At 36.5% G+C, this 26,747-nt stretch overlaps 1 protein-coding gene across 6 annotated transcripts in view; it reads left to right on the top strand.

Annotated features, from left to right (window-relative positions):
- The window catches only part of LOC150105337 (uncharacterized), a 409,874-nt gene that overhangs the window by 81,684 nt on the left and 301,443 nt on the right, over window positions 1–26,747 (top strand). For all 6 annotated transcript variants that reach the window (XR_016548478.1, XM_090394715.1, XM_090394718.1 and 3 more), the window contains one exon: window positions 4,733–4,834. Coding sequence is in view for 5 of the 6 variants with exons in the window: in XM_090394715.1 (XP_090250841.1) it covers window positions 4,733–4,834 (102 nt within the window). In the remaining variant the exon portion in view is untranslated. The remainder of the gene's footprint in view (window positions 1–4,732; window positions 4,835–26,747) is intronic.

Below are 26,747 nucleotides of genomic sequence, written 5' to 3'. Positions count from 1 at the left end.
ATAGAAGTTGTCCATCTGACCTGTGTACACTGTAACACAAACAATGTGCTGATTAACCAAACATGATCTCATTATATGTAGAAGAGCTTTATATTCTCTGTTGGGTAGGTTGCTTGCAGGAGGTTTTGCCTGCGATACATGTTGGCTACATTCAGCCTAATATTGTTGGCCTCACTGGCAGGAAGGTTATAGATTCCACATGCGATCTGGATCATGAAATCTTTGGTTGGTATGATGTCTCAGAGCATCAACACACTCAGCTGCAGCCAAACCCTCCCCCTTCCAAACATAGATGATAGCAAACTGTCACCATTCCTTATGTCTCTGGTCTCAGAAAATGTGGCCGATATATTAAAAAAGCACAATCTTGTGACCACTTATTAAAAAAAAGCTAGCAGCCCTTATCTGCTTCCCCAAAGGCTTGCCACAACCTGTGGATTTACCTAGAGTTCACCAGGAACCCTGCAGCTGCAATCTTTCTTATTATGGACAAACAGGTAGTACAGCCAACATCCGTATATATGAGCACAAGGATTACATCCGATTCCACCACTACGGCCTCCTAGGATTAGTAGACCTGGCCTAGAAAACCAGCACAGGATCTGGTAGAAAAAACCCAACTCACTCCACCAAAGCAAATTTAAGTTTAGGAGGTTTTTCCTGAAATTTTTCCTAAACAAATATGGTTATATCAGACTGCCCCTCATGTGGGAAACCTGCATCTGTAGACAGTCAGCCCAACAACCAAAAATACCCAACCAAAGCCAATACAGCATAATTGTAAGACTTTAGATCTTTATGTATCTTTCCTGTTTTATCTTTGTTACGGAAGTGTGCTTGCATGCATGTGTTTAATACAAGTGTATTAATCCCTGAAGATGCCAATTTATTTATTAACAAATCTAAGTTGTTAATTTTGTATAAGCCTACACACCAGGATATCTAAACCTTGGTTCTACCACTGTGTGCCAAGGCTGTACAAAACAAGTCAGGCACAACTGGCTTGTGTCCAAAATCCCATCATCCTATACAGTTGATGATGGGCTTTCCAGCCTAGACCAAAGCCTGGTATAACTGCAAGAAAATTATCACCACATTGAAAACTGATTTTGAGAGAGCTAAAAGCAGATAACTTGAATCTTGCCCAAACAGCAGCCATGCCTTCTGGGTCGTAGCTGAAATTGTTGGCTGTAACTTCTGGCAACACTATTCCCACCACTATTTCACTGGTTTCCTACTTCTCCAACTTTTGCATAGCTGATCATGATAAGTATCCCCGATCCATTCTACTCAGTACTGCATTTCAGTTTTCACCAGAAAGGGATCGGAAAAATATTGCACAAACCAGATACCAAATACCAGAAACTACCCTGTATTCAACCTATTCCTAAGGCTGACAAATCCTTACCTTCAAACTACCACCCAATTTCCTCACCTCAATTCTTTCTAAAGTAATGGAAAAAACCATTAATACTGAACTCCTACACTACCTCGAAGACTCATCTAATAAATGACCAACAGTATGGATTCCATCATTACTTAACTCTAAACAGCTCTTAACCCTATACAAATCACAAATTTGGCCGGCCATCGAATACTGTTCTCATATCCAAGGTGGTGCCCCTAAGAGCTCCATGAAAATACTGGATTCTATACAGAAAATAGCAATTAGATTGATTTACGACCCCTGTCTCATTAATACACTTCACTCACTTGCACAGGTGTTCAGTCTCTGTAGCCTGCATCTTCTATAAATACTTCTATGGCTGCTGTTCATCGGAGTTGGCATCAATAATCCCCCCACTGGTAGTTATCAGAGGCATCACCATGTAATTTGCTAGGGAGAGGTGAGAGCCAATAGCTACACCCTCAGTTTGTTTATAGGTATCTTTCCAAGATAACATTTTTTTTATCAGAAAACCCACCTACACAGGTAGATACATACACAAAGTTTCCTATCCCCTCCTTCTTAAACAATATGATGCTATCAAAACCATGTCAGTAGAGTCTAAAATCACTGTTCATACCCAGTCTGAACTTACAGCTGAACTCTCTTTTATTTGCTAGACCTTCTTGAATGTCTGGTGAAAAGGTACAATATTGGGCATTGTAACCATTGTCCAGTGGTTACGATGTATCATATGATGAAGCTGGGAGATCTACTAAAATCTGCCTAGATGAACATAAAAAATACATCTATTTCATGAGTACAGTCAGTAGGTCTGGCTGGCCATGCCTTGAATGCATTGTACAGAATCAAATGGAAGAATACTATGCTTCACCACAACAAATACAAATACGAAAGACTTTTATAATCAGCAGCAGATTTGAAAAACAACTGAATCTTAATAAATGTAGATGTATTATACTTCCCAAGATTTGGGAATTCTTAGGCTTCCTTGTCCAACAGCTAAGGCTAGCCTATAGCACCCATAGAGAGTGCTCTCATGGGACTTGAAACTTTTAGTCTTAAGTTATAGAAATTTCTACTTATTGTTTTGTATGTCTAAATCCAGAGTAATTTAATAAAATGGTGACACACCTTTCGGCAACTCCTATAGGTAAAGATGACCTTGCCATTGCTTCTGCCTGGTGTCTTTACATCTGGGCCTGGCTCCCACTGAAGAGACCTTACCTTAATAAAGGTCGAAACTAGTCTGGGTAGTGGCCCTTCCCTTAATGCACAACATTATACATATCCGCAAGGAGATGTGTTTTGCATTATTGGAGATACTGAGATAGGAGTGATGTTAGCTTGGTCCACCTTTGCTACGAGTTGCCCGGTGTTGTACTACCTTACCCAAGTCCTGAAGATATTTTCAGGTGTAAACTTTGTTTGCTCACACTTGGATAAAGGATTAAACTAAATTTATTATTGTTTTGTATGTTTTTGTTTGTGTCAGTTTTAATATTGTTTCCCTGATGCCTCAATGACTGAGATGAAATATACAATCATTTAAATTAGTGTAAAATAATTCATATGTGCTGTATTAATTCCATTAAACCTTACAATGAGAGGAACAAATGAAAGCTTTCATTCCAGCATGGATTATTTCTATAACAAGATCACAATGTCATGAAGGTATTTTCTTGATCATAAATTAGTATAATAATAATATTTGGTTTAGAGATCAAGTGTTGATCAATTTTATTAAACTGAACCAACTAGTTTCGCTACACTTTAACTGTTGGCATCTTCAGAGCACTTCTAAGTTTTTTCGTATCACCATTGACTCTATTCATCATGAACATTCAACAGTTTAATAAAATTGATTAGTTTAATATTCAACATTTTAATAAAATTGATCAACACTTGATCTCTAAACCAAATATTATTATTATACTAATTTATGATCAACAAAATACCTTCATGATGAATAGAGTCAATGGTGATACGAAAAAACTTAAGTGCCCTGAAGATGCCAACAGTTAAAGTGTGGCAAAACTAGTTGGTTCAGTTTAATAAAATTGATCAACACTTGATCTCTAAACCAAATATTATTATTATACTAAGATCACAATGAGTTGATCTGAAGAATGAAGACATAATATGACTATCAAAAGGAGAAGTAAAAGTTGCACAAGTCCTTCCACTTGGCATTGCTGTAATGCCAAAGTATACATGGTTGTATGACAGTTGTAGCAACTTTATGGTCTGTGAATCAACCAATGCACAGAAATCAACAAAAAATCAAAGTAAAGATATTGTTGATTCCACTGAAAAGAGGAAAGTTCATTAACCTCATTAGATAATGTTTTACATTATTAAATTTCGTGACAGGTATATCAAACACTGAAATAAACTGCAGCTAAACTTATATTGCACCAATGTTGTTACAATTGTTAAAATCAAATATAAAGTTCATACTGAATTTAAAAGTGCTATTCTAGTTATTATAACTCTAGTTGTTCATGACTTTTATGTACTATAGTTATCCTTAACTGCAGTCATCCATTTGTAACTTTTTCATTTGAAAATTATTCTAAATTTTTCTTTTGCATAAATTGCTTAAATAAATGCTTTATTTATGTCAGCAACATACATGCACCAATGTTGGTACAATTGTTAAAAACAAATATAAAGTTCTTACTGAAATGAAAAGTTCTGTGCTAGTTAATATTACTCTAGTTAAATATCATAAATGACTGCTTAAAAAATGTGATTATCACATGCAGTGTGTGTGTGTGTGCATGGGGAAATGGTACACAACGAAATTTGCTTTGTGACTATAGTCTGGAACTAACATATTGTATGACCAGAATGTGCTTATATAACTTTTTAGGAAAGAGTAGTTCCAGAAGAAACATGATAATCTTTTCACGTGAAAGTGATACATTGAATTGCCATTACAAAAATTTGCATATACCTTGAAGAAGTTAAGAAAAGAAAGAAAGAAGCAGATATGTTGAGCATGTGTCATGATAAAAGCTTTCAAAAGTTTTGAGCATTACATTGATAAAGTTTGTAATGCTTGCCCAATAAACAACATTTTCTGCAATTGTACTCTACTATATATAATAATACACCTCTTGATTATTTGGATGAGCTTTCATTCCCAATTCATATTACATTTATATATATTGGTTTAATATATATTTGTATAGTCCTGGCTTAATTTCCTATATAGTTAGCATAAAGGTAGGTTTCTAGCATGATATATCTACAATACCTGACATAGTAATTCAAAATCATGAAAATTCTTTTATAATTAAAATTAAATTTTACTTTCAGAGTGAGTCGCATAGAGAACCAATGAACTGGAAAGAGAAATGCAGAATGTTAGAAAGAGAAAACATAGAAATAAGGAAAGAGCTTGTAGATGCACAAAAGCAGGTGAAGTTTCAAATACCTAATGAAATTGTATTTTATGCTTTTCTCAAGAAATTTTTAGAATTTATTTCAAAATTACCATATTAATCCATATTTTTACTTGATTTTCAGTTATACTCTGTTGTTTTATTAAAAAAGAAAAATTAGTCTAAAAAATAAATATTTGTTAATATTGTATTTAGGCTTTCGTTGATCAGTGGGGATCTACCTGTCATACTTTTGCTTTAAATTTAGCACAGTGGTGCATTCACTACCTTCTCTGGCAGTGCATTCATGTATCTGCAACTATCCTTAAATATTTTATAAGTATATTGTCCACTTCACTGTTTTGAATCTTCCATGGTTTAATTTTTTTCACATATCCACTCTTCTGTTGAAAATCTCCTTTGATAAACTCATTCCAATCCTTGGAACTTTTAATAAGCTCTATAAATTTGTCTTATCAGACTCCTCTCACTAATAAGCTAGCCACATCACTTCTTTTTTTTTTTTACTAAGTAATTTAAAGAAATTACAACGTCAACTAGGATATACATTAAAATAAATTTTAATATACTTCAATATTTCGGCAACGTCACGTTGCCATTTTCAAGAACTTAAGTACAAGACACGTGCATGCAGGCACAACAAAACAGTAAGTGAGGAAGAAGTAGATAGCTATTATTTCTCTTGAAGTCCTGATGGTGCCTCCCTAGCGGGCAATGTTGGTATTCTTGGGCAATTGTGCTGAAGGTCTTCTGATGTAGGTTTCCCAAATTTGAGGCAGTCTCATGCAGCCAAATTTGTTGAGGTTTGGATTGTTTCTTAGGGCTGAAGCTAATTCCATGAAAAGCCTTTCATATTTGTATTTACCACGGTGTATTATCATGGCTTTCTTCCACCGTATTCTATGGCAGGTATGCAACACATGGTCAGCAAGACCAGAGTGGCTGTATTGGTGAAACCGGATGTAGTCCTTGTGTTCTGAAATTCTGATATTGGCTGTCCTGCCTGTTTGGCCAAAGTAGGACAGCTTACAACTGCGAAGGACCTAGTATACACCAGGTAGGTCTATGAGGGGAGGTCACTCTTTAGTATAGCGGATAAGGGATGCCAATTTTTTATATGGTCTGTAACAAGAAGTTAAGTCATATTTTTTTAGGATTTTTGTAATTTTTTCCGAGGTGCCTTGGATATAGGGTATGGTGATGGATTTAGAGTAATCCTTGTTGTGAGGGGGGGGGAGGAGTGCTTGTGGTTTACTGGTTTCAAAATTTTTTTGGATTTTTTTTTGGGGGGGGGGGTATTGTTGCTGAGAAAGTGTTGAGAATGTGGTTAGGGCATTGTCATTTGAACAGATAAGTTTAGCCCTGTTGTGTAGTGTCTTAATTACTCCATATTGTTGCGAGGAGGGGTGGTGGGATTGTTGGTGAATGTATCTGCCTGTATGGGCGGATTTTCTATAGACTGAGAAAACCAAGGTTCCATCAGGCTGGCGGGTGACTAGTGTGTCTAAGAAAGGAAGGCAGTTGTTTTTTTTCCTCTTCCAGGGTGAATTTGATTCTCGGGTGTTGGTTGTTTAAGTGTGTTAAGAAGGAGAGGAGTGCATCGGAGACATGTGGCCAAATAGCGAACACATCATCAACATACCGAAGCCAAATGGTTGGTTTTTGTGAGGCAGAGTTTACGGCTTCAAAAGTCTCCATGTAAAAGTTGGCCAAGGGTTGGGAGAGTGGAGAACCCATGGCTGTCCCATCTATTTGTTTGTAGAATTTTCCTTGCCAAACAAAATAGCCTGAGTTCATTGTGAACTGAAAAAGGACTGTGATCGGGAGGAAATTTAGCTTGGATTAGCTCTAAGGATTCTTTGAGTGGGACATTTGTGAATAAGGAGGAGACATCAAAACTGACCATTATGTCAGTGTGTTTGAGTGTAAGGTTTTCTATGCTGGCTTTGAAGTGGGCTGAGTTTTTAATGTGTGAAGGTGTGTTGCCAGTATTTAATGTGAGAGAACTTTGGCCAAATGTTTAGCTAGTTTGTATGTGGGGGAATCTATGCCATCCACTATGGGACGTAATGGCACATTTTCCTTATGTATTTTTGATAGTCCATAAATACAGGGGTGGGGGGGTATGGAGTTAAATGGTTTTAATTTGTTAGTGATTTCCACACGCCAAGAAGTGACCTTCTTAAGGAGCCTGTGGAGTTTTCTAATTTGTGAGTTGGTTGGATTGTACTCGATAGGGAGGTAAGTAGCCTGATCTAACAATAAAGCTTTCAGCTTACCTGTGTAATCCTTTTGTTAAGCAATACTGTGGCGTTCCCTTTATCAGCTTTGGTGATTATTATTTTCTTGTTTTTCTTTAATTCCAGTAGAGATTTAATTTCCTTACTGGGCATGTTGGCTTTTGGTAGTTTAGCTTTAGTCAGAACACAAGTTACATCCAGTCTGATGTCATTGGCGACGTGTTTTGGAAGGTCTCATATTCCGCGTTCAATTCTTATCATAATATCTTCAGCAGGTATTCTTCTGGGCACGATGGCGAAGTTGTGGCCACATGCGAGGGCGTCGAGTGCTTCAGGTTTTACTCTGAATGATGAAAGGTTGACTACCATTTCAGTAGGAAGTTGTGGTTTCGAGATCGAGTTCTTTTTTAAATTTTCAAATGTTTTGATGTGTCAATCTCATACGTTTTCGTACGGTAAAATGAAGTTCAAGCTATCAAGACAACTGAATCGCCTTGCCTTCCTAAAACGCTACCTGGATAACCAGGTAATTCCTAACTGTGTGAAATTCAATCACCATTTCTCTTTGCAAAAGGCTCTTCATATTTATAATCGTGCCAGCTAAATTGCCGTGACTCGCCGTTTCCTGAATGATGCTAACTTAGCTATACAGGCACTCGAAGATGACCTTTCAATCACCTTAAGCGACGAAATTTGGTCTGTTTTATACGACATCTCGTGCACTGCAGCGGAGAAAGAATTTAAAAAAGTACGAGATCGACACATCAAAAAATTTGAAATATTAAAAAAGAACTCGATCTCGAAACCACAACTTCCTACTGAAATGGTAGTTGACCTTTCGTCATTCAGTGTAAAGCCTGAAGCACTTGACGACTTCGCATGTGGCCACTACTTCGCCATCGCACCCAGAAGAATACCTGCTGAAGATATTATGATAAGAATTGAACGTGAAATAACATCTTCCAAACCACATCGCCAACGATATTAGACTGGATGTAGCTTGTGTTATGACCAAAGCTAAACCACGAAAAGCCAACATGCCCAGTAAGGAAATTAAATCTCTACTGAAATTAAAGAAAAACAAGAAAATAATAATCACTAAAACTGATAAAGGGAACACCACAGTATTGCTTAACCAAAAGGATTACACAGGTAAGCTGAAAGCTTTATTGTTAGATCGGGCTACTTACTTCCCTATCGAGTACAATCCCACCAACTCGCAAATTAGAAAACCCCGCAGGCTCCTTAAGAAGGTCACTTCTTGGCCTGTCGAAATCACTAACAAATTAAAACCATTTAACTCCATACCCCCCCCCCCCCATATTTATGGACTCCCAAAAATACATAAGGAAAATGTGCCATTACGTCCCATAGTGGATGGCATAGATTCCCCCACATACAAACTAGCTAAACATTTGGCCAAAGTTCTCTCACGCTATACTGGCAACACACCTTCACACATTAAAAACTCAGCCCACTTCAAATCCAGCATAGAAAACCTCATACTCAAACACACTGACATAATGGTCAGTTTTGATGTCTACTCCTTATTCACAAATGTCCCACTCAAAGAATCCTTAGAGCTAATCCAAGCTAAATTTCCTCCCGATCACAGTCCTTTTTCAGTTCACAATGAACTCAGGCTATTTTGTTTGGCAAGGAAAATTCTACAAACAAATAGAGGGGACAGCCATGGGTTCTCCACTCTCCCCACCCTTGGCCAACTCTGATACACTCCGTCCTAACACATATAAACAACCAACACCCAAGAATCAAATTCACCCTGGAAGAGGAAAAAAACAACTGCCTTCCTTTCTTAGACACACTAGTCACCCGCCAGCCTGATGGAACCTTGGTTTTCTCAGTCTATAGAAAACCTGCCCATACATGCAGATACATTCACCAACAATCCCACCACCCCTCCTCGCAACAATATGGAGTAATTAAGACGCTACACAACAGGGCTAAACTTATCTGTTCAAATGACAATGCTCTAACCACATTCTCAACACTTTCTCAGCATCTACCCCCTCCCCAAAAAAAAAATCCAAAAAAATTTTGAAACCAGTAAACCACAACCCCCCCCCCTCACAACAAGGATTACTCTAAATCCATCACCATACCCTATATCCGAGGCACCTCGGAAAAAATTACAAAAATCCTAAAAAAACATGACTTAACTTCTTGTTACAGACGATATAAAAAATTGGCATCCCTTATCCGCTATACTAAAGAGTGACCTCCCCTCATAGACCTACCTGGTGTATACTAGGTCCTTCGCAGTTGTAAGCTGTCCTACTTTGGCCAAACAGGCAGGACAGCCAATATCAGAATTTCAGAACACAAGGACTACATCCGGTTTCACCAATACAGCCACTCTGATCTTGCTGACCATGCGCTGGATACCTGCCATAGAATACGGTGGAAGAAAGCCACGATAATACTCTGTAGTAAATACAATTATGAAAGGCTTTCATGGAATCAGCTTCATCCCTAAGAAACAATCCAAACCTCAATAAATTTGGCTGCATGAGACTGCCTCAAATTTGGGAAACCTACATCAGAAAACCTTCAGCACAATCGCCCAAGAATACCAAATTGCTCGCTAGGGGGCACCATCAGGACTTCAGGAGAAATAATAGCTTCCTGCTTCTTCCTCATTTACTGTTTGTTGTGCCTGCATGCACATGTCTTGTTCTGAAGTTTCTTAAAAATGACAACGTGACGTTGCTGAAATATTGAAGTATATTAAAATTTATTTTAATGTATATCCTAGTTGATGTTGTAATTTCCTTAAATTACTTGGTAAAAAATGCATAACCAACGTCTAAGCCTTTCCACGAGAAACACATCACTTCTTGTCTTGTATTATAAGCCGTGATGTGACTAGGACTACTTATAATTGACATTCTCTCAGTTTCTCCATAGACAAACAAAATTTAGATGTTGGCTATAAACAACATCCAGTACATTTGAGGCCAGCAAGATAAAATATCTATGGTTGCTCCTATAGACAAAGGAGATATGTATGCATTGTAGGTTGAGTAATTATAACAACTTTAACTTCAGAGACAAAGATTGGAAAGTGGAAATACCCTCTCAATGAGGGAAGGAGATAGATAGCACTACTGGAGTTAAAGCAGAACCACAGTAGTGACACAAAAGTATGTCACTGCACCTCAGAAAAAAGAAACACATGAGGTGATAGTGACTTATTCAAAGCAAACCCTCCCTGCAGAGACTAGACTGTTTAATTTCAGACTTAATATGCTGCAGTCTGTTATTCTAAATTAAACTTGCCAAGAAATTATATTTTTGTTTATTGTTTTATCCAAGTGTATGCAAATCAAGCTTGCATGTAATGCATATAATAATAAGCGATATACCTCTTCAATACTTGTATATGGAAAATATATGACTTCAGCGTTATTTCAACCTTGGTATTTCTTCTGGGTCTGGCTCCCGCTGATGAGACCTCAATAAAATTGAAACTAGTCTGGGTAGTTACCCTTACAATAATGTGCAGAATTATAAACATCTGTAAAGATGTGTGCTTTGCATTATTATTATTATTACACAAGACCTCATGGAGTCAAAGACTCATCTAGGAGGTCCTTTTATCTCACACACATCTCATCATACCGCGTCTTAAACACATTCAAACTCCTTGCAGACACCACACTCTCAGGCAAGGCATTCCAATCACTCACAACTCTGCATGAAAAAAACCTGCCTCTCACTCCTCTACTCACACCCTCTTTATACAGTTTCCAGGGATGACCTCTGGTTCTACTCTGATCTCCCACTATTCTCTGTAGAACTTCTCCACCATTGATCCTATAACAACCCCTTACCAACTTGTAGGTCTCTATCATATCTCCCCACTTCCTTCTCTCCACTAGACTCTGCAAATTACATCTTTTCAATCTTTCCTCATACTCGACATTCCAGAGGTCAGAAACTACCTCAGTCAGTCGCCTTTGGACCCTTTCCAACATCTCTTCATCCTTCTGAAAACCAGGTGACCAAATCTGGGCACAATAGTCCATGTGTGGCCTAATCAAAGCCTTATACAATGGAACAAGAATCTCCCTACTTCTACACGTCAGTGTCCTCCGCATCATCTTTGTGTTGTCTTCACAATTTTGGCGATATGTCCCCTAAATTTTAGATCCTTATCCACTATCACCCCCCAGATCTCTTATTTCTTCTACCTCCAACAATATATTCTCACCAAGCATAAATTCTGCATCCCATCTTTGTTTTCCAAATTTTAAAACCTTACATTTTGCAACATTGAACTCACATCCCCATTTGCTTGCCCAATCACTCAATTTATTCAAGTCTTCTTCCAAGGCTACAACATCTTCACTACTCTTTATGGTTCGTCCCAACTTTGCATCATCTGCAAACAACTGAATATCTCCATCCAAATCTTCACCAATATCATTAATATACAAGTTAAATAGTAATGGCCCTAAAACAGATCCCTGAGGCACTCCACTAGTGACTTTCCTTTTCCTAGATATTGCACCCCCATACACAACTTGTTGATACCTATCAGATAGCCAGTCTCCAATTCAATGCACTAATCTAATATCCAACCCCATCTGCTCTAGTTTGACTGTCAACTTATCATGAGGTACTCTATCAAAAGCTTTTACGAAATCCAAGTATATTACTGTGTATCCTTCTCCTTTGTCCAAGGAAGCAGTCACTTTATTGTAATAAGTAAGTAGATTACTAAAACACAACCTCCCTTTAGCAAATCCATGCTGTCCATCAAAGATTATACCATTGTTGTCAACCCAACTCTGGATCCTAGTTCTCACAAGCTTCTCCAACAACTTAACCACGACACATGACACACAGATAGGCCTATAGTTTGATGCTTGAGTTCGATCACCTCCTTTATGAAGTGGCACAATCTTGCCCTCCTTCCACTCTTTAGGGACTTGACCGAGTTCAAGACTCGTATTAAAAAAATATGTCAAGGCAGGTGTCAACTGTCTGGCACATTCCTTCAGAATACGCGGTGATATATTATCAAGTCCCACAGCCTTATTTACATCTAGTTTACTCAACTCCCCAAACACCTCTTGCTCACTTACAGTCAGTCTCTCCTCCCCATCATCAACTGCTCTTAATCTCTCCATGAAGTCACATTCACAAGATTGAAAGATCTTTATGAACTGCTCATTAAGTATCTCCACCACACATTCTGCAACAGCTGTCTTTATACCATTTCCTCCAATCAGTGTCATCCTTCCATAATCATTCTTTCTTTTGCTGGCTACATATCGAAAGAACTCCCTAGGATTATTTTTAGCTTCATTAGCTAACTGCTGTTCATACCTCTCTTTAGCTACTCTCACCAACCAAGTCACCCTCCTTGCCTGGTCTTTGTAGACCTCATGAAATTGGTTACTTCCACTTCTCTTATGCTGCCTCCACAATGCCCTTTTTCTCTGTATTGCATGCTTAATCTCTTTATTCATCCATCTCACACCTATCCCTTATTTAACCTTCTCACCCATGGTATACATTTAGACATTGCATCTACTAAATATTTTTTGAAAATCCTCCAAGCTGCATTGATCTCTTTTCCAGCTAACTCCTCATTCCATGGTACACCTGCAAGCTGTCTCCTGAGATCTTCATAATCACCCCCCCTTGTAGTTCCACATATACCCTTTTTTCACAGGGGTCTTTGCACTGCTGGCAACCACCCAACTAATCACCTTATGGTCACTTTCACCAATTGGTGGATGAATTGATACCTCATTGATAATTACATCCTCCGATGAGATGACCAAATCCAAGACCCTTAATCCTGTTGTGCCCTCTGTTACATACTGTCTGAGGTAGTTATCCCTCAAAAACTCAAGAAACTCATTTTCTTTACTTCCAGTTGCTATCTCTTCATTCCAGTCTATATTGCCATAATTAAAATCACCCATAATGATCACCCTTTTCTTATTTGCTTGGCTTATTTGACTATACATTTCACTATCACCACCATCCGCATTACCAGGTCTATAACAACATCCCACCAAGTATTTGATTCTGTTCACCTCTATCTCACACCATACTGCCTCCAAACCACTGGCCCCATTTCCCTCTTGTATCTCTACCTTGTATGGACATAAATCTTTTTCTATCATCAATAGCACTCCCCCCTCCCTTTTTACCCCTTCTATCCTCACGAAACACATCATACCTTTCCATCTCTATTCCTGTCAGGATGTCATCCTCATCTAACCATGTCTCAATTATTCCGACAATCTCTGGGTGCACAGATGCAATTAGTGCAACCATTTCATTCGCCTTGTTTCTTATACTTCTAGCATTGGTATACAAACACAACAACTCATTTCTGGATCTACAGCTAGTTCCACTGATACCACTCACTCGATGCGATCTCTCCATGCTGGACTTGATCCATTTCCCTTTCTGCTTCTTCATTTTAGAACCCTTTGCAATTCCATCTGTTTCCTTTTGATCCCTGATCATCCCATTACTTTCCTGCCTACACATGCTCTCACCTCCTCTTGGAGCATCCACCTTTCTCACGCTGTGTATCCCTGTCCACCCTGAGCCTCCCCGTTTCCCTGCTCCTCTTGCACACCCATTCTCTCATTTTCTATACTCATACCACTCACTTCCCCATTCATTTCCACTTCTTCAATCTCTCCTGTCTTACTCTCCTGCTCTTCCACATCACTCCCCTCTCGATCTGATTCATTCTCTCTATTCACTTCTCCACTTTCCAGCAGCAGTCTCTCCAAGCGACTCACACCATAACCACTCAAATGCAGTCTATCGCTCCCATACAGCTCACTTCATCCCTCAAACTCATTCCACACATTAACAAACTGCTCCCATCTCCTCACACATTTCAGCCAGAATATCATTCATAATCCTTGCTCTCCACCTCATTTCACCACAATCATACCTAGGCAGCACACTAACTACCCTTCCTGTCACACTATTCTCCTTTATCTTTCCAAGCAATCTCCTGACATTCATTTTGACATGCTCTTTGTTCTCTCTCAAATCATTTGTACCAATTAATACAATTAACTCTTTTGCTCGTTCCCACCTCATATTCAATGCCTCAATCACTCTACTCATTTTACTGCCTGGAAAACATACCTTGTGCATTTTATCCTCTAGCACACCTTTAATAATGGAGTCGCCATACAACGCCACTCGCTCATCTTTTGTTAACTCTTTCATGCCATCATGATTTATTTTAATAGTTTTGACCTGAATTCTCTTAATTTCATTCCGCATCCATTTCATTTCTTGCTTCATCCAATCCAATTCACCTTCCGAACCTCGCGACACATTCTCTCTATCATTAAATCTTTCTAACTCTCGACACCCTCTTCTCACTTTCCCTCTCATTCATCCTTCTTTGTTTCCGTACTTTCAGTCCAACATACGTCCAACTTTCGCTATCATTCTTCTCACATTTACTGTCATTCATCTTTCTTTGGTTCAGTACTTTCGTTCCAACATGCGTCCAACTTTCGCCATCTGTCATTCTTTCGATTTTTTTTACTTGCGATTTCTGCATCACGCCATTTCTACTTTCATTCATTCTCTCAATTTCATTTCTTTCCGCCTCACTTTCGTCCCTTTTAACATCCGTTACGGTTGTCAAATCGCTCTTTTTCTTTTTTGTTGATTTTTTAACATTTTTTCGCCTGTCTTTCACCATCCTTCTCTTTCAAACGTGCACTCGCGACACAATCGGTACTAGCACTTTCTGTCATCAACTTCATATTCGCATTCATCAATTCCTTGTTCAGGTCACATTTCGCACACACCCTGCTTCCATTCGCACTAAACATCCACAAATCATTTATGTAATCGAAGGAATACATATAACAGACCTCACACTTAACGAAACGACTGAAATCCAAATTATAATCATGGAATCACAATGCCGCCGCCATTTTTTTTTTTTTTTTCTCTGCAGGTTACTAGGTCTAATATTAACGATTTCGTATTTCGGTTAAGCAAGAAAAAAAAACCCACACTAATAATATCGGTAGCGTACAACGTTTACAGCCGCTCTTACTTAAATAATTACACATATATACTTAATTATTCCTAGTAAAACTTATCTGAATCAGGAGCTCTTCAAAACACGTCCGTAGCGCTTGACCCACTAGCGCCCTCCAATCAAATTATGGAATACTAAGGTAATTAATGTGAAGTCATTAACCTCTATATACAAGTAGCTTATTCATGAAGATACTTCACATGCAACTTTGTTTGCATACACTTGAATAAAAGAATAAACAAGGATATAATTTCTTACGGAGTTTAATTTAAGTTATAACCAAGTGAAAAACTTCATACAGTCAGTTATTCTCTCTCTTTTCCTGTGATGTTTGCCAGTAATCACTACAGTTAACTCTCATTATGCAGACTTGTAGTAACCACAGGAACAGTTTGTTATGGATATTTTGCTATAATGAATATCTTTCAGCATGACATTTTACCTGTGTTGTTGTGGTTGGAACTTTTTAGTAGATTTTTCAGATGGCATATTTTATCTAACTTGTGAAATAAACTTGTTTTAAAATTTCTACAACAAATTAATTTTTAGAACTGTGTGTAGAAATATTTAAAAATAAGTTGGAATGAGTTTGCTATGGCAGTTTTTACCATGTGAGTTGATTTATGTATACAAAATTTTTAGAGGTTATACCTGTGCATTTGTTTCTTTTAATGTTCAGCTTTTGGCTTGGCACATAGATGCTAATTCACCCATAAAAATCAAAACTGACGAAAGGAAACATGCCCCCCCCCCCCCCCAGTCTGTCAAAAATCTCTTCCACACGAATCTGCCAACAAATGCAGGCCATGCAAATGACATTCCCTCAAGCTGTCCTTATGCCCATCATAGAAAAGGACTTAACCCTCTTCTCTGGATCTCTTCCAGTATATGCAGTACATATATGTATATATGTACTTATATATATAATATTTATTTATTTTTGTCCCATTAAAATTAGGTGACCAATTCTTCATATGTAAAACTATCTGCTGCTGTTTAGCAGTACCAGATTTTTTTTTATGATTTCTTTTTTAAATTTAGTGATTTTAAATTTTCTTTTCGGCTAATAGAGAATAGCCACGTGCTTACCATTGATAATAGGCTCTGGAAAAGATAAGTGCTCTTTTATGTAATAATTGGTGATATTGCTTGCATTTCAGTATACTATTTTTATTTTTAATAGTTTTGATGTCTGCATGACTATTGGTTTTGTGGATTTGTTACTGACTTTTTTTTTTATTCAATTTCTTAATCTTGCCTTGAACAATACACAATGGCAGTACACATGAGGTCATCTAATTGAGTAGCTTAAAAATCAAGTGCTGTTAACTACTTTTCAAAAATGGTTTCATGTTGTAAGTGCAATATCTTTCACATTTCACCATGCATACAGTGCAACATGTATGCATGGTGAAATGTGAAAGATGTGTTTGTGAGAGTCTGAACAGAAGACAAGGTATTGATTTGTAGAAAGTGAAATATTTTGTTAGACTACAAGTTAACAATTTCCTATATAGAGAAACCTATAGAGTATTCATTACTGCAAGTTCACACATATACCACAGTAATTTTTTAAACATAAATGCCTTATGTTACTTAAGACAAAATATTTACATATTATTAAAAAATTAATTACTTTGGCATATGTGTGAATCTATAGTTACAAGTTAACAAATGTGAAACAGACTGTAGGAATGAAAGCTGGTGAGGGTGAGGGAGTGGAAGAACAAGGAAATGAACAAGGGAAAGCAAACGAACAAAAGGAAGTATGAACGAGGAAATGAAAGTAAGGTGTGGCAGAAAGAGAGGTAGTGAGACTACTGGAGCATTGGAGAGAAGTTGCAGAATGCAAGATTTGAAAAAAAGAGTTATTCAAAAGTAAAAATTAACTGAGGAATGTGCAGAATGATTTTTAGTCATTTAGTGGAAACAAAAGAAAGATTGCAAAATAATGAAAGAAAAAAGAGTCAGATAAAGATTCGAGTATGGCACTGTATGGAGATTTGAAGATTAATGCCTATAAGGTTGGCTATCCAGGAGCGAGAATGAGCACGATAATTCAACTCTTGGACATGGGGAGGAAACGAGCAAACAGTTGTGGGAACAGATGATTTAAATGGACTTAAGAGGAATGTAAGGGTAGATATCAGGAGGTTATTGAGGAAAGTGAAAGATAACATTACAGTGTGAAAGGTTTTCTGTAGATGAAAAGCTAGAATGATGAAGTGGTTTGCTGGCAGAGCTGTGTGAGGAGAAGAGAGTGCATTTTATGGATATCATAAATTTTCTGATATATATATACCCTCAAGGGGTGTTCAGGCTACTTAAATGATTAAATTATTTTTAATCATTTAAGTTTAATCATTATTATTAATCTCATATCCACAATTTTCTTACAGATTTGTCTATTACTGGTCAGTACTCTTAAGATTGTCATATCTAACATTTTGTGTTTCTACAGTGCCTCTGACTGAATCAATTCACCTAGACCTTGGTCTTCACCTAGTGTCTTTCTTGCGATCTTGACATCAAACATTTGTTTTGCTAACCTTTCCTCAACCCTGTTTAAGTGGCCATACTGCCTTAGATATTCTGCTTACACATTATTGAATGCTAATAATGTCAAGTTTCTTTCCGATATCTTCATTTTTTAATGTGATTCTGCTATTGATGCCATCAGTTTGCTTCCCTAATTTTTCTCATAACTCTCATATCTGTGGTCTCTAGTCTTTGATCAAGTGTTTTATTAACCCAACTCTCAGATCCATAACTTAAACTGGTTCAAACATTGTGTGGTGTTTTGGCTAATTTCTCGTTATTTTCATAGTTTTGATCTTTTTATTGCTGATTTTCATGCCAAATTTGTTACAACTGTTATTCAGTTTAGTTAAAGAATCCTGTACACGTGCACTAGATGTGGTTTAGAAGTACAACATTATCTGAATAAAGCAAAGAGCTAAGTTTTGACATCTCCAATTCGGATATCAGGCCTTGTGCCAATTTTTTTCATGTGATCCATATAGATGATGAATAACAGTAGAGATAATATGCATCCTTGTCTTCCCCCTGATTTTGCAGTGAACCATCCTCCTGTATTTTGTTCATTTCCTTTTACTGACTTACAACTTAAATATAGACACTGTATTGCCTTGTATAATATTCCATTTATCCCATATAATTGCAGTGTTTTGAAAAGCTTTTCTCTGGGCACCTTGTCATGTGTTTTTCCCAGAACTACAAAACTTAAGTACATATTATCATCAGATGTGCAATTGTTTGCTGATGATGCGAAGATAGGCAGGGCAATCAGGAATGCTGCTGATATTCAGCAATTACAAAATGATTTGAATAGACTGGAAATCTGGGCAAAGGAAAATGGCTGTCAGTTTAATTTTAGTAAGTGTAAAGTTATGCACTTTGGTGTGATTAGAATTCCAGTGGCATATTATATTAGTGGGGGTTATGCTACAAGAAACTGAAGAGGTAAGGGATCTTGGCATATTGCTGGATAGGAATTTAAAGTTCAAAGATCATATAGCAAAAGTTGCAAACAGAACTCGGATAGTAATTGCGATGTTGAAGCAAACTTTAACATGTAAGGATAAAGAAGTCATTTTGCCTCTTTATAAGGCTTTGATAAGACCACACCTAGATTATTGTGTGCAGATTTGGTCTCCTGGGTTCCAAGGAAATAAAGAAGCTATGGAAAGGGTGCAAAGAAGAGTTGCAAAGATATCTGGATTATGGGATTTAGATTATGAGGACAGATTGCGAGTATGTGGATTGCAGACTCTGGTTAACAGGAGAAAGGGTGGGGGGGTGATATGATAGAGGTCTATAATCTTTTGAATGGGTATTATAGCATTTCAAATGGTGAAATTTTTCGTTATGTGGAAGGCGGGGAAAGAACACGGGGGCATCCATGGAAGTTAAAGTTGTTATCATTCAAGAAAGGGGTAAGAGCTAGGTTTATGTACCAGAAAGCAGTGAGTGAGTGGAATAATTTGCCCTTAGGAGTAGTGAGTGCATCTAGTGTAAATGGATTTAAGGGAAGGTATGATAGCTGGGTTGGGTAATTTACAGCCTCCCTCAATGAGTCCTTGACTCCGTGGAGGGCTTAGATAATATTAATGATAATATCCTTGTCATATTCCTATGATTTCTCATCTGTTTGTTGTAAAGTGAAAATCTGATCTTGACAATCTCTGTTTGTCCTGAAGCCAGCTTGTTCTTCTCCAAGTTTCTCTTCTTCTACAATCTTTCTCAAACTCTTTTTCAAGTATGTTTGCATAAATCTTATGTGGAACACTTAGTAGAGAAATTCCTCTAATTCTCACATTCAGCTTCATTCCATTTTTTATATATGGGAATTATTAGAGCTCTATTCCAATAATTGGGAATTCGACCTTCTGACTAGGCCTTGTGAATTATGCATTGTATCCACTACAAAACTTTTATATCTTAATATTTAAGCATTTCTGATTGAATATCATCTGCTCCAGCTGCCTTTTCACATTTCAAGTTTTTGATGACTTTTTTTTTTTTTTTCAAGTATTAATATGTACTCCTCTTTGCATTCCTCTTGAAAATGTTCTAGTATGGTTCTATCTCTCTTGTTTCATTTAACAGTCTTTCAAAGATTACTCCAGACATATAGGATAACCTTATCTTCAGTTTTGATTCCTTTTACAATATATTTCCTCCATTTCTAAACTTTTTCAATAGTTTCTACAAAATTTTGCCACCTTCCTGTTATTTATTTTCTATATTCTTAACTCAAGAAGCAAGGGTCAGATTTGGAGGAGCGGATACTGAATGGATCCCCATAAGAAAGGCTGTGAGGCAAATTTGTGGGATGTCCCCCACTCCTCGTTAATTTCTATAGTGAATGGATGATGAGAGAGGCCTTGGAAGATCTGAAGGATGGAGAAACAGAGGAAGCTTGCAAAGAATTTTGAACAGACTGAACAGGGTTGGAAATGAGAGATATAAAATGAAAATAAACATTCAGAAGACAAAAGTGAAGATTTCAAGGAAAGGAAATGATTGAACGGAAATCGCTTTGAATGGACAAAGAATAGAAAATGTAAAAAGTTTTGAATACCTTGGGAGTTAGATAACAGAAGACAGTAGATCTAATTATGAAATTAAGAACAGAATTAAAAAAGCAAAAGCAACATTTTTCCAAATATACCACATATTAGGAAATAGAAATCTGAACAAACATTTGAAAGTAAGAATCCTCAAGACAATGATGTGGAGCATGGTGACATATGGATGTGAGTCCTGAATGATCACTGAGTAGATGAGTGACCAATTGAATGCATTTGGAATGTGGTGCTTGAGAAAAATGGATCATATCAGACTGAAAGAGTGAGCAATGAAGAGGTTCCTAAAAGATTCAAAATGAAAAGAATATGGCTAGTATCCAAAGAAGAAAAATAGCATTTGATGAGGGGTTCTTCTGGTGAGCTTCCCAGAATAGTATTGCAGGGGATGGTGGAGGAAAGGAGAGGAAGAGGTAAACCCCGACTGCAATGGAAAGACAACATCAAAGATTGGACGGGCAAGAGTCTTACAGAAGTAAGAGATAGAGAGGCATGGAAGCAGACTGTTCATCAGTTGCAACCCTCTTAAAGAGGAGGCCACAGGATTAGATTAGATTAGATTCTTAACAAAGCCTTAAAGATGTGCACGTGAACTTTTGTCTTACAGAAGTAAGAGATAGAGAGGCATGGAAGCAGACTGTTCATCAGTTGCAACCCTCTTAAAGAGGAGGGCACAGGATTAGATTAGATTAGATTAGATTCTTAACAAAGCCTTAAAGATGTGCACGTGAACTTGTGCACATCTTTATGCTGGAGCATGGTGTTAGTAATGACTAGACCAAGTCCTGAGCAAATATTCCAGCAAATACTTGCTAATTATTATTGGCCTTGCCTTTTTCTCCAAATTTTCCCAAAACTTTCCTATGCCTGGTAAGATTAGTTTCCTACTCTACTATTTAGATCTCCGACAGTGACCACTTTTTCCATTTTCTTTATGTCAATTGCCTGTTCTAATGGCTCAAAAATTTCTTCCACTTCTTCCTTAGAAAAACTTTTTGTGGGACCGTAAGCATAAATAAGTTTCATTGTCCATTTACCCATTTTGAACTGTGCCCATATTACTCTACTTGTACTTGAAACTGTCTTCCAATCTAGAAGTTTATCTTCATGTTTGGTGTTGAATGTTATTGCTACTCCTTCCTTTCCTTGATCATTATTGCCTGAATATAACATCTTATACATATTATTTAGTAATATCTCGCTTGTTTTTGTCTTCTTTCTCTCAGTAATGCCAATTATGTCCATGTGGTACTTTTCCAATTCTTCTACAAGTTTGATTTCTTTTTTATTAATACTCCTTATATTGATGGTTCCTATCTTCAGTTCTTCTGACTGCATGAAATCTCATGTTGTATCATCATATGTATTTATGGTTTAAGCCAATAGAGAGTATAGTTTGATCAGCTAATTACCATAAGTTTGTGGATCTATGGCATGTATTTGAGAAAAGAAAGAAATTATACAGACATGATGGATTGCATTTGAATGGCTTTGGAATGAGTGAAATGGAGTAACTGTTGCTGGATGGAAGTGCAGTGTGTGATGCAAGCAAGAGATGAGTAGTAAGAGTAGTAAGAGGTGAAGTGAAAGATTAGTAGAGTGGTATGAAAGAGACTGAAGTGCTTGGCAATGGAAAAAATAGTAGTATGAGGGTGTCTGGTGGGGGGGAGACACAGCATAGGGAAGTGGAAGTAATAGTGACTATGTATGGAAATGATCAGCATAGAAATGGAATACATCTGGATTAGTGAGTTGGGGTAGTTGATACTGAGCAGATAAATGTGATAAACAGGGATATTGGTGATTGGGCAAAGGCAGGTGTGGTAGGGAAGTCACAACCAAACAGGTGGTTTGGATAGTACTAGTTATAGACCCAAAAGTGACTGCTATGTTTATTTACAAATTCCAGTATCATCAGAAATAAGGAGATGAAATTGTTTCAGTGACAGCTCCAAAATCATTGGAATAAGTGAAACTTGGTTGAATGCAGATGATATGCTAACTGGAATAGAAATGGAAGGGTACAGTGGTTTTCATTAGGATAGAAAGAATAAGAAGGGAGGGCAAGTGCTGATAATGATAGCAGGAGAATTATATTGACAGGAATTAGGTTGACAGGAAGAGTTGTTTAGTTGTTGTTGCTATAGGCCAGGGAATGTGGAGGGGGGGGGTGATGAAGAAATGTATAAACAGCGTGTTAGCGAACAAGGGAAGAGTGATTATTATGGAGATTTTAATACAGATTGGAATGAAGAGACAGTATTTAGGAATAACAAAAAATAATTTCTGAAGTTCTTGAGAGACAACTATCTCAGAGAATATGTAAATGAGGACACTCAAGAATTGGGAGTTTTATACAGTTTCTAATTTAGAACATGATTTATATAAAATAAGACCCAATGTATATAAGATTTTGAAACACCTAAATGCAGATACTAAAGAAAAGATAAAATTAAACACCGAACTGAAATTAGAAGAATTTATAAATTACTACACAGAATTGTGGACAGATAAATATTTTAAAAAAGACAACTGGCAAGCACTTAATGAAAAGGAAATAACTAAAGAAGAATTAGAAATCAGCCAGAAAGAAACAAAAAACTGAAAATCACCTGGAGAAGATAAGCTTGGTTCAGAACTGTATAAATATGCAGGAACAAGATTCAAAGAAAGACTCCTATTATTCTTAAATAAAATTTATACAACTGATAACCCCAGTAGAATGGGGGGAAAAAAGCAATTGTGATTCCTATCTTTAAAAATGGTAATAGAGATTACCCTAAAAACTATAGAGGTATATGCATATTAAATTCCTGTTACAAAATATATATCAGAATTTTAAATAGCAAACTAATGAAATATTCCGAAAACTTTATTTTAGAAGTACAGAATGGGTTTAGAAAAGGATGATCATGTATAAACCCAGCCTTGTGCCTAAAATTGATAATAGAGAAAAGAAGAGAATACAATTTAGAAACACATATTGCATTTATTGACTTTGAAAAGCATTTGACAAAGTTAAAAGAAGCATTTTATTTAACATATTAAATGAAAGACAAATACCAAATAATATCCTAAAAGCTTTCATAAGTATATATGAAAATAATCAAATACAAATAAGATTAAATCATGAACTATCATATACGAGAGAGATTAACCAAGGGGGTCCAACAGGGATGTCCCCTCTCAGCAACTCTTTTTAATATTTACCTAAATGAAATAATAATAAAATGGAATAAAAATTTTCATCAAGTTATTAAACTTTCTCCTACTGTGAACTTAAACACTCTCCTTTTTGCCGACGACCAAATAATAATTACAAATTTCGAAGATAACTTACAGAAAGCTATTTTAGATCTAAATGAGATAGCCAACAATTATGGTATAATAATATCAACAGAAAAATCAAAAACTATGGCCTTTAAAGGACAAGATCCACCAAGAACTAAAATAGTAATAGATAACAAGATCTTAGAACAGGTGAATTCATTTAACTACCTAAGATGTATGATCACATATGAAAAAGATATAAACCTATAAATTGCAAAATATTTAAAAATAACAGGTAGAATTAACTCTATATTTAAATTAAACCTAGTTCAAAAACAAACCAGACTATAAGTATACAATACCTTAGCCCTATCAGTTCTATTGTATGGAAGTGAAATCTGGACAATAAAACAGAAAAGACAAACAAAGATTAATAACAGCAAAAATGAAATTTATGAGAAAAACCGCAACGTATACTCAATTTGATCACAAAAGAAACGAAGAAATTATGAAAGAATTAAACCAAGCATCAGTATTAGAAAAAATTAAAAAATATAAACATAAATGGATGGAATATGTTCAAAGAATGAAAATAGAAAGATTACCAAAATAAGCCTTAAAGTACAAGCCATTAGGAAAAAGAAAACCAGGATGTCCTCTTAAAAGATTCAACGATGACTTCTAATGCCGGAACAGGCCAGCGCTAGGCCTAAATCCTTGATACGCATAATGATATCTGATCATTTCCTCAAGAATGTAATTGGGAGTAGTGATTCACACTTCCCTTCATTTGATGAGAGTGATCATGAAATGATCACCTGGTTATGGAAGTGCAAGGTTAGTGATGATGATGACAAGCTTAGGAAACAGCTTGGAGCTATAACATGAAATGGGAAATTGAGTGGTAAGGAAATAAATACTGTTTGGGAACTTGCAAAGAAATATATAACAGTATCAATGCATAAATGTATTCCAAAGGTCAAAAAGCTGAATGCAGTAGGTGTAAAATGGATAAATGAATAGGTTAAGCATGAAATATGGAGGAAGAAGGCACTTTGGAGGTAGCACAAGATGAATAATGGTAACAATCAGTCGCACTAAGAGTATAAAGAGTAGGCCAGGAGAGTGACTCAGTTGGTAATGAAAACAAAAGGGCAGTATGAGCAGAAATTAGCACATCAGGTCAAGAAAAACCCTTTAGTTTTTTTTGATATGTGGGAAGTAGTAAAAAGAATGATTATGGTAAGATGATGTTAATTATCGAAAGTGGTAGATGTTGGGTGGTAACTTTTTTTCAGAGGACTTGGTCAAAGTATTCAGTGAGCATTTCATCAGGGTGTTTCATCCTCAGTGTGAAATCAGAAGCGCAAGTGTAGAGAATGAAATGAGAGACTTAATGGTGAGTGATCAAGAGGTATGTAAGGCAGTATGTGTTTTGAGGGAATGTTCGAAGGAGTTACTATCTGTTTTGGCCTATCTTTTTAATACCTTAACTACATCTGGAGATGTAGTTAAGGTATTGTTGGAGAGGTTGGTGAGAGATAGGATGTAAAAGTGAGTCAATAACAGTGGTATTCTTTGTGCTTATCAGCATGGTTTTGTTTAAAGGAGGTTATTCGTGTTTTACCGACTTGCTTATATTAACAAGATGATGAATGTATTGCACAAGGGTGATGCATATGCAGTTATTTTTTGTAAAGGCTAGTGCCACACCACTAGTTGGTCACTAAACAGAAGCAGATGGGATTGAATGATAGAATAGCATCAGCTCAGCAAGTTTGTGTTTGTGGAGGGGGTGGGCACTCAAAAGAGGAAAGTCAATGTTGCTTTGCCATTGGGGGTCTGTTTTGGGAACATTGTTATTTAATTTGTGTATTAATGATATTGGGATGGGTTTAGTTTAACTAGTGATATACAACTGTTTGCAGATGATGCAAAACTGGGGAGAGTGATGAGAAATCGAGCATGAGTTGGTAACAGTATTGAACTATCAAGTTGGTGTTGCAAAATGTAAGGTTCTCAAATTTGGTAGACATGAATCGGATACAAAGTAGAGACTTAGTGGGGAAATTTTGGAAGAAGTTGAGGAGAAAAAAGACCTTGGAGTGGTGGTGGACAAGGATATTTGTTCCGTTGTATACAGGAATTGTAGATTGTGCTTAGATTTGTTTCCCTGGTTTTCATGGTGAAGAGGATATATTGGAAGGCTTCTAGGACAATTACCCCCTGGACATTAACCTTCTGTTTAAATCCCCCATAAAAAACCTCCCTGAACATTACCCCCCCCCCCCCCCCCAGTGCAAAACAACCTGGACAACGAACCCTCCCATTTGAAATATCGATAGATGAAACTAAATATGATATAAAAAAATAAATAAATAAAAATAAGTTTTAAAGTTGCAATAAAAAAAAAATAGAATGCAGAATAACAATTTAATCTTGTTCGGGTGTTATCTTTGAATGCACAATCAAAGGGAACTGATGACATTTCTAGGTAATGACATTTATGTAATTTTGTTAATAATATTTACCTGTAGTTTCCTTAATCTGAATTATATGTCAAAACAAGACTAATTTTTCCTGGAATTTAAACTGTTATGACCATCATGAAGCAATTTATGTTAAGATCATAGGATTAGGAATCTCTACCAACAAATAATTTTCAATCTATTTCGTCTTATTACTGTAAACTTGTAAATATTATGGTTTAATATTTGTATATAAATAAGTAATTTACATTTGTAAATTATTGTTAGCCTTGATAATAACACCGAGCATGTCAAAACTGTTCTTGAAGTGAAGTTGAAAAGAAAATATTTTATTTCATTCTATTATAATATTTATAAAATATTTTTGACTATCCATGATGGAATTTGTAAAATTGAATAAAGTTAAGGGGAAAGTGATTTTTGAAGGTTATGTGTATGTAAAACAAAAAAATTTTACCAAATTACCAAATGGAATTGTATCATTTAAGTGTGAAAGAAGGCGTAACAAGAGCGAATGTAAAGCTAAAATTAAACTCTGTGGAGAAAAGCTTGTGGAGAGTTAAATAATCATTCTCATGGTCCAGATCCAGTACAACAAGAAGTTCTCAAAGTAGTTTAACAAATTAAAAGACTGGCAAAAGAAACGGAAGAAGCACTGCAGCAAATTATCACCCAATCTCTTTCAACGATAAGTGAAGATGCTAAAGCCAAGTTGCCGATAGTTCATCATTTATGTCACAATGTCAGC

The sequence above is a fragment of the Typopeltis vanoorti genome, chromosome 6, assembly GCF_054136105.1.
Source record: "Typopeltis vanoorti isolate ZY-2024b chromosome 6, IOZ_Tvanoo_1.0, whole genome shotgun sequence".
In the NCBI taxonomy this organism is placed as follows: domain Eukaryota; kingdom Metazoa; phylum Arthropoda; class Arachnida; order Uropygi; family Thelyphonidae; genus Typopeltis; species Typopeltis vanoorti.
The sequence above is the reverse complement of the archived record's forward strand: the minus strand, read 5'-3'. Positions and strand labels throughout refer to the sequence as shown.